Source organism: Entelurus aequoreus, linkage group LG06 (assembly GCF_033978785.1).
Source record: "Entelurus aequoreus isolate RoL-2023_Sb linkage group LG06, RoL_Eaeq_v1.1, whole genome shotgun sequence".
Taxonomy (NCBI): domain Eukaryota; kingdom Metazoa; phylum Chordata; class Actinopteri; order Syngnathiformes; family Syngnathidae; genus Entelurus; species Entelurus aequoreus.
Window position 1 is genome coordinate 48,846,408 of NC_084736.1, and position 16,589 is coordinate 48,862,996.

The 16,589-nt window shown below is 42.3% G+C and overlaps 1 protein-coding gene across 1 annotated transcript; it reads right to left on the minus strand.

Moving 5' to 3' along the window:
• Window positions 1-1,678: 1,678 nt before the first annotated feature.
• On the minus strand, window positions 1,679-15,965 carry LOC133651585 (arrestin domain-containing protein 2-like). Its single transcript, XM_062049563.1, has 5 exons — window positions 15,865-15,965; window positions 15,731-15,791; window positions 15,398-15,669; window positions 2,764-3,020; window positions 1,679-2,700 (listed from the first exon to the last, which is right to left on the minus strand). Exons 3-5 carry the CDS (start codon window positions 15,663-15,665, stop codon window positions 2,578-2,580), a joined length of 648 nt encoding a protein of 215 aa, XP_061905547.1. The 5' UTR covers window positions 15,666-15,669; window positions 15,731-15,791; window positions 15,865-15,965; the 3' UTR covers window positions 1,679-2,577.
• Window positions 15,966-16,589: the final 624 nt, after the last annotated feature.

Here is a 16,589-nt window from a genome sequence, read left to right on the forward strand (position 1 = left end):
AAGGCACATCAAAGTGCTGTACAAAAAAAATCACTAGCAGGCAAAACCAAAAATAAAATAAACATGAAAGTCATCATAATTCCAAATGAAAAATCTAAAATAAAATCATCATAAAAGCTGATACAATTAAAATTAAAATCTAAGAGTCTGGATAAAATTCATTTAGTTGTCATATGCTCAATTAAGTAAAAGTGTTTTCAGATTTTCACATTATTGGGAATATTTTTCCAGATTTTAGGAGCATAAAATGCATAACTTTTAATGCAAAGTTAGTGGTTTACTATTACACATTATTTATGAATGTTCCCCTCCAATAAGACATTTGAAATCTGGTAAATAAAAACAAAAAACTAGAATTTAATACACTAAGCTCTGCTTCTTCTTACCCTTATTCAGACGTGCTGAATTGTGCATGCAAATGCATTCAATGTAGCTTTCTTAAGCGTGTTCGAAATAAACCAAACCATTACAATTACCAAGAGTGCAATGTAGCTTTCATCGCTCTGTAAAATGACCACCTTGACATGTTTTTGAGTCCCATGTCTTGAACTTAATGAAAACAAAGATATCATTAATCTAATCATCAATGACATACCTGTTTATGAAAAAAGAAAACTCCTGTATTTAGACTGCATTGATTTGAAATGTGTACAAACTGAGTACAGGAAGTACACGTGTTAATAATTGAAATGCAATAAAAAAGGGGTAGGATTAAATGAGCGTAGCTTCTTTAAATGTTAAGAAAATGTAAAAATGTGATGTATCATTTTACAACTGTATTTATGTATCATTTTAAAACTGTTTACTGTATATGTTCAAATAGTTAGTATATACAGTACAGTCCAAAAGTTTGGACACACCTCATTCAATGTGTTCTCTTTATTTTCATGACTATTTACATTGTAGATTGTCACTGAAGGCATGAAAACTATGAATGGACACATGTGGAGTTATGTACTTAACAAAAAAAGGTGAAATAACTGAAAACATGTTTTTTATTCTTGTTTCTTCAAAATAGCCACCCTTTGCTCTGATTACTGCTTTGCACACTTTTGCCATTCTCTGGATGAGCTTCAAGATGTAGTCACCTGAAGTGTTTTTTTTACTTCACAGGTGTGCCTGTGCCTCAGGGTAGATTAGTGGAACTTCTGGCTTTATCAATGGGGCTGGGACCATCAGTTGTGTTGTGAATGACAAGGTGTGTCCAAACCTTTGGCCTGTACTGTATGTTCAAACAGTAAATAACGGGAGTTTCCATTTCTAGTCCAGTCAGGATGTGTTGAAGTTTACCAGCAAGCACACCAGTCGGGGTGACTTTACTCATCTTTGCACTGACATACAGAATGCATATACACGTACTGACCTGATCACTGACCGTATAAAAACCCAGGTAATCATCCACAGTTAAGGTGAAGGAGCAAAATGAACTGTGTGTTGAATCTGCGTAAATACATGATTAATGCGATTATAATAATAAAGAGATATTTATAGAACAACCTTGCCTTCTGCCTTCTGCAACAAACAAGCTGTTTGGGATTTGAGACTTAAGTGATGTATTTTGCCGATGTTAGAGGATATCTCCATATATGGTAGAGCAGTGTTTCTTAACCAATAGGGCCGGGGCTCATTTTAGGGCTGCAAACGCCTCCCCGAAGTCCGCCAAAAAATATCTGTTTCACAGCAGAAAAAGTCTGGAGCTAAACGTTTTTTGAGCTCAAAAATTATGACTACAGTGGTTAAACACTATTTTTATTTGCACTTAAATTTCATTGACTGTTTATTTAGGAAACATATTCATTATAAATTAAATGTATTTGTTTTACCACAACAAAATTATATTAATATTTATTTTTTGTCAGTTATTTATGAGTCCCTTCTTATGCACTCTATTTGATTAGTGTTTTCTAATCAGCCTGAAGTAAGTCTGAGACTTATGTGTTAAATAAACAATGTTCTTTGTGCTTAACACATGGTTTCATATCATTTGACAAGGTTGGAAACTGTAAGTAGGTTATAGATAATTATTAGGGCTGTCAAACGATTAAATTATTTAATCGCGATTTAATGCATTTTGTTCATAGTTAAGTGAAAATTAATCGTGATAATCGCACGTAGGTATAATTTTTCATCATTAAAAAGTGTACCCTAGACAGATCGTTTAAAATGAATTGTGATCCTGTAATGCAAATAGAATTGATAAACAGTCACAGCAAACCAAACCAAACCAAATAAAAGCCCAGTTCGGCACAGTTGGTACAGGTGTGCAAGTTAAGTCTTCCCCGTGCAGGGATGGGGACGAGAGCTGGTGGGATTAGGATCCGTTGCTCCAGAGCATCATCAGAGGTCAGGAGCTGTTCTTTAGTCTGTTGTGGTGTTCGTTGGCGCCTCTCAGGTCTTTTGTTTAAAAGAAGTAGGTCAATTGAAGGAGATTTACTAAAAACGTTCATATTTGTCAGCATCACCTAAAGGGTACGCTGCGTGTGATTCATATGGTGGAGGGAGGTCCAGAGGTTGAGTTGTTGTTGTTAAACACCAGGGTGTTTGACTCCAGGTTGGTTGGTTTGAGTTCCCAAATGCTTAAAATCCAAAGGCAGCTGCGGGACCTGGTGGTTGTTTAATGTCAGGAACATCCAAGGCGGGTAAGACGACGATTGGAAGTTTGATCTTTGGGTTGATTGCATATTTGATATCCAGAATGATCTATAAAAAACAGAACTGTATTAGTTCCTCTAGTCGTGGATCTAAGCAGTCTGTGTGGTTTACCTTCAGCCTGTATTCCAGCTTGATGATGCCGCAATTCAAAATGGATGACGGCAGCTCTCTGGGGATGGTTATCACCATGTTCACCGTCTCTTTGCTGTACGCGTTGATCGACTCCGCTTTTTCCTCAAGAATATCCATGGTGGAATGTTTCCTTTCACCCTGGGCAAAGAAGCTCTTCTTTTTGTACAACACCATTTTGGGCTTCACCGCACGAGACGATTGGTTATGGACTACAACTTTGACCCGGAGATCTTCACCTGCAAGGAGGCACAACACACAAAAATCACACGTGTCGTTGCCCATATTGTTAAATGCCAGGCTTTTATGAGATAAATAAATGAGACAGAAATGCATTCAGAGCTTTTTCCAAATTTCATTTCAACTATAACCTCTATAACTTCATTGAAAACAAACTGTAATTGTTAGGCTTTACATTACAGCAGTGTTTCTCAAATAGGGCAGCGGGGTCCGTCAGCTTGACTGTCTTGACTCTTTTAAAAAACTATGAAAACTTCGCTTTTTAGTAAAGTTTTTAGATAATCAACCTTTTAACTAGATTTTTTTAATACACTTTTTAGCCTTTTTATGATGCTGCCCCTGTCTTTTTATTAATGTATTGTTGTTTTAATCCACCTATGTTTTGTACAGCACTTTATAAATAAAATATACTCACTTTACAAATATAATTTACTTACTTAACTATTATCAAGAAGTACAAACAAAGTGGAACAAAAGAGTAAATAGAAGTATAGTGACAAGTGAAAGTTAAAATGTTGACACTGAAGACTAGGGATGTACAAGATTTTTTTTTCCTAGCTAACACCAATAACCGATTAACTTACTTATATCTATTGTTTTTTAAAATATAAATACAACTAGTTTGTGTACCCCTTTCTTTGCAGCTGTCTTTGGAGCAGCTTCTTTAGCAGCAGGCGTCTTTGGAAGCTTTCAAAACAGCATCATAGCGATGCTGTGGGGTTGTTTTACCGGTACCAAAATGTATTTTGATACTTTTCGATACCTTTCAATACTTTTCTAAATAAAGGGCACAACAAAAAATGGCATTATTGGCTTTAATTTAACAAAAAAATCTTAGGGTACATTAAACATATGTTTATTATTGCAATCGAAGAACAATTTTGTCCTTAAATAAAATAGTGAACATACTAGACAACTTGTCTTTTTGTAGTAAGTAAACAAACAAGGGCTCCTAATTTGTCTGCTGACGTATGCAGTAACAAATTGTGTCATTTATCATTCTATTATTTTGTCAAAATTATAAAGGACAAACTGTAAAAATGTATTATTAATCAACTTGTTCATTTGCTGTTAATATCTGCTTATTTTCTGTTTTAACATGTTCTATCTACACTGCTTTTAAAATGTAATAATCACTTATTCTTCTGTTATTTGATACTTTGCATTAGTCTTGGATGATACCACAAATTTAGATATCAATCTGATACCACGTAGTTACAGGATTGTACATTGGTCATATTCAAAGTCCTCATGTGTCCAGGGACGTATTTCCTGAGTTTATAAACATAATATACATTTTTAAAAAAGGGAAACATTTTTTGTGACGATAAAAAATATCGATGTAATCATAGTAGTATCGACTAGATACGCTCTTGTACTTGGTATCATTACAGTGGATGTCAGGTGTAGATCCACCAATGGCATTTGTTTACATTCAGGCGCGCTAGCTTTTGTTAGCGGTGACGCAGCTGAGCTATTGTATCCTCCTATGTGTGTAGTGAAGCATGTTTAGCTATTCCTCGTCCTGCAGGGATGATACTTGTAAGAAACTCACTTTATTCGTCGCCATGGAGGCAAGGATTAGTGATTTAGAAGTAGCTAAAACACTGCAGACTGCGGATGGATGTTAGCCGCTATGTCGCTAGCCATGTCTTAAAGCAGTGGTCCCCAACCTTTTTGTAGCTGCGGACCGGTCAACGCTTGAAAATGTGTCCCACGGACTGGGGGACTGGGGGGGGGGGGGGGGGGGGGTGAAATTAAAAAAAAAAAAATTTTTTAAATTTTTTATTTTTTTTTTCATTAAAAAATACAATCATGTGTGCTTACGGACTGTATCCCTGCAGACTGTATTGATCTATATTCATATATAATGTATATATTGTGTTTTTTATGTTGATTTAATAAAAATAAAAAAAACATTTTTTATTTTTTTATTTTATTTCTTGTGCGGCCCTGTACCAATCGGTCCCGGTCCGCGGACCGGTGGTTGGGGACCACTGTCTTAAAGCACCTCTTCCTGAGGGTGTTACAGTGTTATAACTTCACCTTTATCATTAGTTTTTAGTTGTTTTTTTTCATTTTCTGTCTACACACTGTCTGCTTGTAAGTACTCCGTGTGTGTGCGCTGCCGAACATGCTCCTCTGCTTGTAAAACCAGCAATGTCACGACGTGACGACGTGCCGTCATGCCCGGGAACCGGTACTTTTCAAACAGAGTATAGTACCGTTTTTGATTCATTAGTACCGCGATACTATACTAGTACCGGTATACCGTACAACCCTACGATGTTGGCTTTTCAGATAAGGTTGAATGTGTTGATGCGTGATGTTTTTTTTCCCCTCGTCGCAAAATATTTGGTGAAAATAGTACATCAAGTGTTTTCATCTGAAACAATGAAGAAGTGTCACACAATCGACGTCATGTTTGTTTACAGCAGTGCTTCTCAAATATTTCTGTTACGCCCCCTTTAGGGAGAATAAAAATGTGCTCACTGTAACATACCAACAGCACAGTATGGGTACTCTCACATAATTGGAACATTTTGTTATTTTTGTTAATGTTATCTGATTTATCTGTTTTATGTCATAACTCCTCATATCGGCACAATTCTCATCTGTCCGATATTCATCATGCACCCCTAATACAAACCCAAAGCTGACATGCAGGCTGTGTTTCATTCTTTAAAAAGAGGAAAAAAAACAGTTTTTGCTGGCTTTGAAAATCATGTATAGCAAAATGACACCCCGATCCACAGATTTTTCAGAGTGCGCCCTCTAGTTTTCATGTTAGAGCAATACTCATGCCTGCAGCTAGGTGGTGGCAGTACTCCATCAGGCTCCCTGTTCTACCTAGTTGAAGTGGTAAGTGCACAGGAACATGTGTACAATGTAGTCGTCATTAAAGACATATCCTTGATTACTTGAATTTAAAGAATGTAACTCACACAGTGTGTTGTACAAAATAATGATTAAATATTATTAAGTTGTCAATAATACCGTATTTTCTGGACTATAGAGCACACCGGTACATAAACCACACCGCACTGAGCCTAGTCTATAAAATCCGCTACACCTCCCTGATACCGAAGTACATGTCAAACTACTTCCATAACGTAAATGACCGCCATAACCACAACACCAGGGGGAGCTCCACAAACCACCTCAAACCCAGATTCCGATCTAACAAAGGTCTTAACTCATTCTCCTTCCATGCCACATCAATATGGAATGCACTCCCAACAGGTGTAAAAGAAAGTGCATCTCTATCCTCCTTCAAAACCGCACTAAAAGAACACCTCCAGGCAACTACAACCCTATACCCTCCCCCCACCACATCATGTAAATAATCAAATGTAAATAATCAAATGTATATACTTGTTCTTATGCTTTCCAAGCTCGCTATGTTCACTGCTCGCTGTACATATCCTACCAAGTCAGACCTACACTGTTTCAATGTCCATTTCTCAGATGATATAATTGTTGATGACTGAAGTGCTGATATCAACCAAAATTAAACCCCCGCCCCAACCCCTCCACATCCCACACCCCGGATTGTAAATAATGTAAATAATTAAATGTATATACTCTGATGATTAACTTGTGTGATGACTGTATCATGCTGATAGTATATATTTGTACCATGAATTGATTAACGTGGACCCCGACTTAAACAAGTTGAAAAACGTATTCGGGTGTTACCATTTAGTGGTCAATTGTACGGAGTATGTACTGTACTGTGCAATCTACTAATAAAAGTCTCAATCAATCAATCAATCAATCATAAACCCATTGAATTTTGCAAGAAAAACATGTTTCTAAACTGTAAGTGTCATTGAAACTGTCACAGTCCCTGCAGTGTCTTGTGTGTGTGTGTGTTGTCTGTCTGGGTGTGGTCATGTGTGGGCGGAGTTTGGGTTCCTGGCTTCCCAGTCTGGCCCACCTGGCGCTGGTCAGCCTACTCACCTGCCTGCCATCAGCTAATCACCTCCACTCCACAAAAGCCCTGGCCTCCTCACACGACGCTGCCAGATCGTTTCACAGCTCTCCATGTGGTAACGCTTCTCGCCAGTTCTAGTAGTCTTGATGATCTTGTTGATCTTTTGTTTGTGCCTTTTACTCCTGGTATCTTGTTCCTCGACTCACCATTGTTTCCTCTGCCTCCAGTGCCTACCTCCTCTAAGCCTGCCTGCCTGCCAGACACCTCCACTCCAGTTGACGACGCCTTTCCCTAATCCCTCATTTGCCCAAATTAAACCCTTTGGACTTTTAATCTGCCTGTCTTGTCTGCTTTTGGGTCCGCCATCTTGTTAAATCGTGACAGAACGATCTGGCCAGAATGGACCCAGCAGACTTGGAAAAGGTCAAGGAGGTCATCAGCAACCAAAGCCGGCATCTGGGAGATCACCAACAACTCATTCAGACCCTTGTGAAAGAGGTATCCAAGATTACCACTAAACTTGATACCCTCTGTGCTGCTCCACGACAGGCTCCACCAGCAGAACCACTTCAAGCCGATGGCGCCGCCCCTCCCCCAGCACCAGTTGTCCAAGCTGTGGAGCCTCATCTTCCACCTCCGGCAAAATATTCTGGCAACCCCAACACCTGCCGTGAGATCCTCACCCAAGTTCGTCTCACCTTTAAGGCTCAACCAACCCGCTTTGTCCATGAGGCAGCCAAGATAGCTTTCATTGCCAGCCTTCTTGAGGGGCCTCCACTTACTTACTTCAACGCCCTGCATGAGATGAATGCTCCGACAGCTCAGTCCTTTGCTCTCTTCGCCGCTGAGCTCAAGAAGATTTATGATCACCCCATTCGTGGACAACAGGCCGGTCAGCAACTTTTGAGACTCTGCCAAGGTCGACGTTCTGTGAGAGAGTTCGCCAGCGAGTTTCGTTCCTTGGCCGTGGAGTCTGGTTGGAATGACCAAGCGCTGCTCACCGCCTTCCAGAGTGGGCTCAACCGGACCATTGGCAGGGAGATCGCACTAAGGCAAGAACTTGATTCCCTAGATGAGGCTATTACCACCGCCATCAAGATTTCAGACCAAATAGCCCAGTGGCAAGGTGAGACTGTTCCCTCCGTGTTGACTACCCCTTTTTCCGACCATAATTTTCTGCCATATGCACCCCGACATCCTGTACCCCTAGCCCTGCCCTCCGGGTCTCCAGGGGAGGAGCCCATGCAACTACGGCGGACCCGTCTCTCCACTGACGAGCGCCTCCGACGGATTAGGTCGGGGGTGTGCTTCTACTGTGGACAACCTGGTCATCTTCGTGCCTCCTGCCCTATTCGTCCAAAAGGAGGTTCACTAGTAGCAGTGGGGGTTCTGGTGAGCCAAAGAGTCTCTTCCCCTGAATCCCGGGATCGCATGCAATTCTCCGCCACTCTTCAATGGCACTCTCAGTCTGTGCCGTTGCTCACCCTGGTTGACTCAGGGGCAGATGAGAATTTCATCGATTTAGCTGTTGTCTCCCAGGCAGGCATTCCCCTTGAGCCTCTACCCGCTCCTCTGAAAGCCAACGCCCTCACAGGTAGCCTTCTTGCTCGAGTATCCCATCGCACCGTGCCAGTCCACCTCATTGTGTCCGGTAATCATCACGAGCAGAACCAATTCTATGTCATAACCTCACCTCTTGCACCCATCGTCCTTGGTTACGGCTCCACAACTCCCATATCGACTGGACAGCACGTAAGGTAATGAGCTGGAGCTCCTACTGCCTCTCTACATGCCTGCGCTCTGCTCGTTCCCCATCGGAGGGCACCAGCTCCCCCGTCATGTTTGACCCTCCTGATCTGTCGAGAGTTCCTGCTGTTTACCATGATCTCAGAGAGGTATTCAGCAAACAGCGTGCCCTGTCACTTCCACCTCACCGGCCCTATGATTGTGCCATCAACCTGATTTCTGGAGCGCCACTGCCGGCAAGTCGCCTATACAACCTGTCACGTCCTGAGAGAGAGAGCATGGAGAAGTATATTCAGGAATCCCTGGCAGCTGGCATTATCCGTCCTTCCTCCTCCCCAGTAGGTGCAGGATTCTTCTTTGTCGGTAAGAAGGATGGATCACTCCGCCCCTGTATAGACTATCGTGGATTAAATGACATTACCATAAAAAACAAATATCCATTGCCATTGATTGCATTTGGTTTTGAGCCCCTTCAGGGAGCTGCTATTTTCTCCAAGCTAGATCTATGTAATGCATATCATTTGATCCGTATCAGAGCCGGTGATGAGTGGAAAACTGCATTTAAGACCCCACTTGGACATTTTGAGTATCTGGTCATGCCCTTTGGGTTAACTAATTCACCCGCAGTATTTCAAGCCCTTGTAAACGATGTACTTCGTGACCTTTTAAACCGCTGTGTGTTCGTTTACCTAGATGACATCCTGATCTTCTCCCGCAACAAGGAGGCGCACGTTGAGCATGTCAGGCAGGTGCTTCAACGTCTCCTGGAGAACAGGCTCTACTGCAAAGCTGAAAAATGTGAGTTCCATGTCACCTCTACATCATTCCTGGGGCTGATAATTGGGAGTGGCCAGGTGAAAGCAGACCCTGCGAAGGTGCGCGCAGTGGAGGAATGGCCTCAACCTACTACGTTGAAGGAGCTCCAGCGATTTTTGGGTTTTGCCAACTTCTACCGCCGTTTCATCAGAAACTACAGCCAGGTAGCTGCACCCCTCACAAGGCTGACGTCCACATCCACTCGATTCACTTGGACTACAGAGGCTGGAGCTGCTTTCAGGGAATTGAAGAGACGTTTCACCAGGGCCCCGGTCCTCATTCATCCGGATTGTTCTCGACAATTTATTGTGGAGGTGGACGCCTCAGACTCAGGGGTGGGGGCCGTCCTGTCCTTGTGCTTTCTTCTCCCACCGCCTGGAACCTGCTGAGCGCAACTACGACGTGGGGAATCGGGAACTGCTCGCTGTCAAGCTCGCCCTGGAGGAGTGGAGGCATTGGCTGGAGGGGGCAGAACACCCGTTCATCGTATGGACAGATCACAAGAACCTCGCCTATATTCAATCGGCCAAACGCCTCAACTCCCGTCAAGCCCGGTGGGCGCTGTTCTTTGGTCGGTTCCGGTTCACCTTAACCTACCGTCCAGGTTCTCGCAACATTAAACCAGATGCCCTCTCACGCCAGTACTCTCCTGAAATTTCTTACAGTCCTGACCCTATCCTTCCCTCCTCCTGTGTGGTGGCTGCGGTGACATGGGAGATCGAATCGCTGGTTCGGAGAGCTCAGCAGACTCAAGCAGACCAAGGTAATTGCCCAGCTAACAGACTTTTTGTACCTGATTCTGTCCGCTCTGAAGTCCTCCTTTGGGCCCACACATCTCGCTTTGCATGCCACCCCGGAATCAACCGCACCTTGTCCCTCAAGCGGCACTTCTGGTGGCCTACCATGACCGCAGACACTAGGGCCTTCGTATCTGCCTGCACGGTGTGTGCACGTGGAAAATCTTCTAACCAGCCGCCTGCAGGTCTCCTCCGTCCCTTGCCGGTTCCTGGTCGCCCATGGTCCCACATCGCCTTGGACTTTGTGACGGGGCTCACTGAGTCTCAAGGCAATACAGTAATACTTACCATCGTGGACAGATTTTCTAAGGCAGTTCATTTTGTGGCTCTCCCCAAACTACCCTCAGCCCTTGAAACTGCTGACCTCATGGTGAACCATGTGTTTCGGCTCCATGGCATACCTCTGGACATCGTTTCGGACCAGGGACCCCAATTCATCTCCCAGGTGTGGAAGGCTTTCTGTCATGCCCTTGGAGCCAAAGTAAGCTTGTCATCTGGTTACCATCCCCAGACTAACGGGCAAACAGAACGGGCAAATCAGGACCTGGAAGCTACCCTCAGGTGTGTCGCTGCCAAGAATCCCTCCACCTGGAGCACCCACCTTGCATGGATCGAATATTCCCACAATTCCCTGTCTTCCGCTGCCACAGGTGTGTCACCGTTTGAAGGTTCTCTGGGTTACCAACCACCACTATTTCCAGCCGAAGAGGCCGACATCGCTGTTCCGTCTGTCCAGAGTGACCTGCGGCGTTGTCGGAAAGTGTGGAGGGATGCGCGGGCTGCCCTGCTCAGCTCAGTGGAACGAAACCGGCGCTTTGCTGACCGCCACCGGACTCCTGCCCCGGAATACCAGGCAGGCCAACATGTGTGGCTGTCCTCTAAAGACCTTCCCTTGAAAACGGAATCCAGAAAGCTGTCACCCCGTTTTGTCTGTCCCTATGAAATCCTTGCCATCGTCAACCCAACTGCTATCAAGCTAATGTTGCCCCCTCACCTGAAGATCAATCCCGTCTTCCACGTCTCTCAGGTGAAACCAGTTGTGACCAGTCCGCTTTCCCCTCCAGATGTCCCTCCCCCACCCCCCCTTGTCATCGATGACCACCCTGCATATATCGTCCGGCGGCTGCTGGACTCACGGCGCCGTGGTAGGGGGTTCCAGTACCTGGTGGACTGGGCAGGCTATGGTCCTGAGGAGCGGTGCTGGATTCCACGACGGTTCATACTGGATCCATCCCTCATCTCGGAATTCCACCGTGACCACCCTGTCAAGCCTGGTGGATCGCCTGGGGGCGTTCCGTGAGGGGGAGGTACTGTCACAGTCCCTGCAGTGTCGTGTGTGTGTGTGTGTTGTCTGTCTGGGTGTGGTCACGTGTGGGCGGAGTTTGGGTTCCTGGCTTCCCAGTGTGGCACACCTGGCGCTGATCAGCCTACTCACCTGCCTGCCATCAGCTAATCACCTCCACTCCACAAAAGCCCTGGCCTCCTCACACGACGCTGCCAGATCGTTTCACAGCTCTCCATGTGGTAACGCTTCTCGCCAGTTCTAGTAGTCTTGATGATCTTGTTGATCTTTTTTTTGTGCCTTTTACTCCTGGTATCTTGTTCCTCGACTCACCATTGTTTCCTCTGCCTCCAGTGCCTACCTCCTCTAAGCCTGCCTGCCTGCCAGACACCTCCACTCCAGTTGACGACGCCTTTCCCTAATCCCTCATTTGCCCAAATTAAACCCTTTGGACTTTTAATCTGCCTGTCTTGTCTGCTTTTGGGTCCGCCATCTTGTTAAATCGTGACAGAAACGTACACTTAATATTTTTGTTTTAAGGGTTAATATTTTTAGTTGAAAATTATTACGGTTGTGAATTCATGTTACATTTTTTGTAAATAAGACACATTTTGTTTACTATAAAAAGGGCAATTTAATTCCTTTTGTTACACCGCTATTCTCGCGAGGTTTTGGTTTAGTATTAGAGGTTGCGAGACCTGCATTCGCCCAGACATGCAAAAGACTTTGAGCGAGCCATCGGCAGCAGCAAGAACATTTAGCTAGCTGAACAAGGTATTTTGTCATATTGTGTCAAATTGTTCTGTATATTTATAAAGTACATTGGTTTAATTATTGTACGCTCATTTAGTATGCACAAGACTGAAATATTTGCTGCCCAAGAACCTCCGAAGTGGCAGGCGGCCACGAGGTTGCTATTTTGTTTAGCACTTTATTTGCCTGTGACTGAACTATGTCTAAAGCATTGTATTTCATGTTTTGTCCTGTAGTTTTCACGGCATAAACCCAAGTAAAGAGCCCGTCTTCAAGAAGCCGTGCCTGTGTTGTCATTTTGGAGCCACATAAACTGTGAATTAGCCGAATCGGACTATAAGCCGCAGATATATAAGTTGTGAAATGAGTTATTTACACAGAAAGATTTTGTTAATGTTTATTTACATACCTTAATTGTTTCCAAACGGTGCCTGTTACACGGCAGTAAAATGGCTGATCAAACAAAACAGAAAAGTCATGGTTATGGACCCACTAGATCAGCTAAACAGACTCAATAACTCCGCGGTGACGTTCTTGTGAATTTACTGTGGAATTTGTGAAACTGAAACGATACAAAAATAATGCCATCATGAGTTAATAATAAGACGCTTGTACACCTGTTAGCATATTAGCTCATGCTAACGATCCTAACTTCATTACATTATGAGAGCACGTACAAATATGCATGAAAACACTACAATCCAACACGTATGAATTGTTTCGGTTGTATTGTAAAACTTACAAATGCTGTGGATGACTAGTAGACGGAAGGGCACTTGTACTTCCGGTTCAAGGCACTAAACAGAAGGAAGTACTGCAGACGTGCAACTCGCAGCACCTGCAGTGAGCAAACTCGTCCAAAAGATGGCGACATAGCACAAACAATAACATACCTTTTCAGACTGCGTGTCTGTGTTTTTGTAAACTATTTGGTGAATACAAAACGTTATGCACCGTTTTATAAGCGGCAGGGTTCAAAGTGTAGGAAAAAGCGGCTTATAGTCCAAAAAATACAGTAATTCACCAACGGGGGTCGCAAAAATTTCCGAAAATAATTGAGAAGCACTGTACTTCATTTTGGAAGCTGATTACCAATAACAAATAAAATTAATATGAATATTTTTCTAGTATATTGTGTTATGAATTTGTTTTCTGATTTGAACATTTCATAAAAGGGGACCTATTATGCCTTTCGAGCATGAGATTAGCAATATCACAAACAAAAAGCAGAGATTTCCTTCATTTTGCGCGGCATGTCTTTCGAAAGTGATGCCTTGTAAGTGAAGGAAACGTTTAAGGTTTCCGTGACGTAAGCGACAATAGTGATAACAGCAGTGATGGAAAAGTACAACTATGTTGAAATGTGTTGATCACCCGTGATGTGAGGCTGTGATGACATCAAACATGTGACAAGACAAAATCCAAAGCTGTGCCAGAAATGTTGTGTAATTGCTATGCACCCAAATTACACCCGGTGTATGCCTGAGAGTGGAATTTTTTTTAAACAGTTAAGAAAATTGCCTTTTGTGGGGAATTTTGTGCCCTAAAGAATACATCTTTCCCATATCTGAGCTTTCTAAATAGTGAAAAACTGCTAGTACGTGGCAGGTAATCGGGATCCATCCATTCTGCCTACAAAGGGCTCTAAAAAAACCCTCCAACAACGCTCTATTTACATGCTGTGACCTGCATACTAACAAAGCTACAGCAAATAACGACATTGTTATTGTAAGCGCTAACACAGAGGAACTACTTTTCTGGCGGCTCCTCTGACCATGAGCTAGTAGCCATCTACAAGCTAGCTTAAGCTGCTAAAAACGTTGGTTGTGACCCGACATGAAATAAAGAACAAAAAGGAGCATGAGATGCTTCTGCTGCTGCTGTGTTGCATTTGAGTTCGGAAAAGTCCATGCCAGATTATAAATCATGCATCTCACCTGTGTAGTGGAAGGTTACGGCACCAAACTGGGAAGTTGCTGAAATTCCACACGCTACCAAACTTGATACTCTTTTAACTTGGCTCCTCACAAAAGGAACGCAGCATTGAGATATTGCTGGGAATATTTTTAATCTGAGTAGTGAGGAGTATTCTGAAGTAAGCCAAGAAGTTACGGTGATGCTTAAAATGACCAAAATACTGTAAATATTACATGTTTTCATGAATGCCACAACATTATATACAGACTTACAGCATGTATATAAAATGGTGTTGGAGGTTTCTGGGTGTTTTTAAAAGGCTTTATAAGCGGAATAGATCACTTTCCCATTACCGGCATTGTTAGCCACCTCTTGCTAGCAGTTTTTCACTATTTAGAACGCACAGAAAAGGGAAACAAATGATGTCGGCATGTTTTTTTTGGTATATTTTTCAATTGGATTGTTCACGTTGCAGTTCACAATAAAACCTGCCCAGCAGGCACAAGTCATTGATGCAATGTTAATTATATATACAGTACAGGCCAAAAGTTTGGACACACCTTCTCATTCAATGCGTTTTCTTTATTTTCATGACTATTTACATTGTAGATTGTCACTGAAGGCATCAAAACTATGAATGAACACATGTGGAGTTATAAAATAATATTGAATATATATATGTTTTCAGTTATTTCACCTTTTTTTGTTAAGTACATAACTCCACATATGTTCATTCATAGTTTTGATGCCTTCAGTGACAATCTACAATGTAAATAGTCATGAAAATAAAGAAATGAGATGGTGTGTCCAAACTTTTGGCCTGTACTGATCATGTCCTTCAAAACTGACGTCGCAAATTAGTTGTATTTGTAAATTGAGACAACGTTGATGTCTTACGTTGGATCCACGTTGTTGGTTGGGAAATGACCAAATTTCAATGGTCAAATCAACATCAGAACCCAACATTGATTAAACGTCATCAAAAAGCATGTTCTTTCAACGTTATGTTTGAGTTGCTCAAAATCAAGACCTAATTCAGCAAGTTCTCAACGTTGTTTTAATGACTTTTAAAAGTTTGCAAAAATATCACCACCTTGCTGGTATCCCATTCTGCTTGTGTAAACATACATTGTGACATTTCCGGAGCCAAAGACGCTGAGACTTTTATCAGTGCACTCATGCTGAGGTTCCTGAGAGACAAAACGATTAAATGAGGATTATATTCATGAATTAATCTAAACAGACTTCTCAACATGAGTCCGTGTATATCCATGTCAGCTTTAGAGACAAAGGTAAAGTGGACTTTAGCTTCCTTTGTCAGTTTCATTGACTGTTTGAGCTCTGCCTTAACCTTATGAACAATTCTACCGGTCCCTGACTTGAAGGAAGACGGCATTTTTCTGCAACGTAAAAAAGCAGGTTCATGATCCGTCAGCAACATCCAGAAGACAAAATGCATACCTGTCAGGGACCTTGAAGGTAAAAGGCAACGCATGTTGTCCTTTGGGAAATGTTTCATTACCTGGATGTATAATTAAAGCGTCTTAATCAAAGCTGGGAACAATGATGAAAAAAGAGCTAATTCGATACATTACCATATTTCAAAATGCGTTGTTTGATTTCATAATATTTCTCATCAGACCAGTAGTAACGGTTGTAATGTTGTCCATAGTGTTCGTACCAGCGAACCGTAGCCTTTCCTTTTCCAATAAAAGTTACAGATTGGATTGTTGTGTCTTTCGAGACCTCCAAAATAATCCTTCCGGTTATGGTATCTCCATTTGTGAAGATATTCTGGCTATTGATGGAATTATATTCAATCGAAAAAATTTTGATAGTCATTTTCCCGAAAGAAATACGAATTATGAAAGCCTCGGATTGATCCAAACAGTAAACTACTGCCAGTTTGGAGCTCGCAGACACACTATAAACAGGCGGTGTTGATTATGCAGATAACGTAAAACCAGTTTTTCTTGTCTTTTAAAACTTTGTGAATACTAGGGATGTATACCGAGTACCAGTATTTTTTGGTATGTTAAGATTCTGGACTAATAATATATTTTTTATAAAAATCCAGCTGACCGTCGTAGTTATGACACTCTGTCACATTGACTTCATGTGCCAGTAAATGCTCCGCATTAAAAAAGACATGAGTAGGATCTGATAGTCAGCGTTGAATAATCACAAATAAGGAAGCAACACCACATAAAGTTTGTAACACAACAATATTTCTTCCTCTGAGTCCTCCAAAGTCAAGCACGCCTAAAAGAGTTAGTGTCAGTTTGAAGTGAACACTCTTTAATCACGACCGCCGCTACCG

Bases quoted from the DNA above. Each gene is read 5' to 3' on its own strand.
- LOC133651585 (XM_062049563.1), bottom strand. From the start codon at position 15,665: ATGCCGTCTTCCTTCAAGTCAGGGACCGGTAGAATTGTTCATAAGGTT. The intron at 3,021-15,397 runs GTATGTTTACAC...GCCTCCTTGCAG, and splicing joins GGCTCCGGAAATGTCACAAT to GTGAAGATCTCCGGGTCAAA. The intron at 2,701-2,763 runs GTAAACCACACA...TGTTTTTTATAG, and splicing joins AGCTGGAATACAGGCTGAAG to ATCATTCTGGATATCAAATA.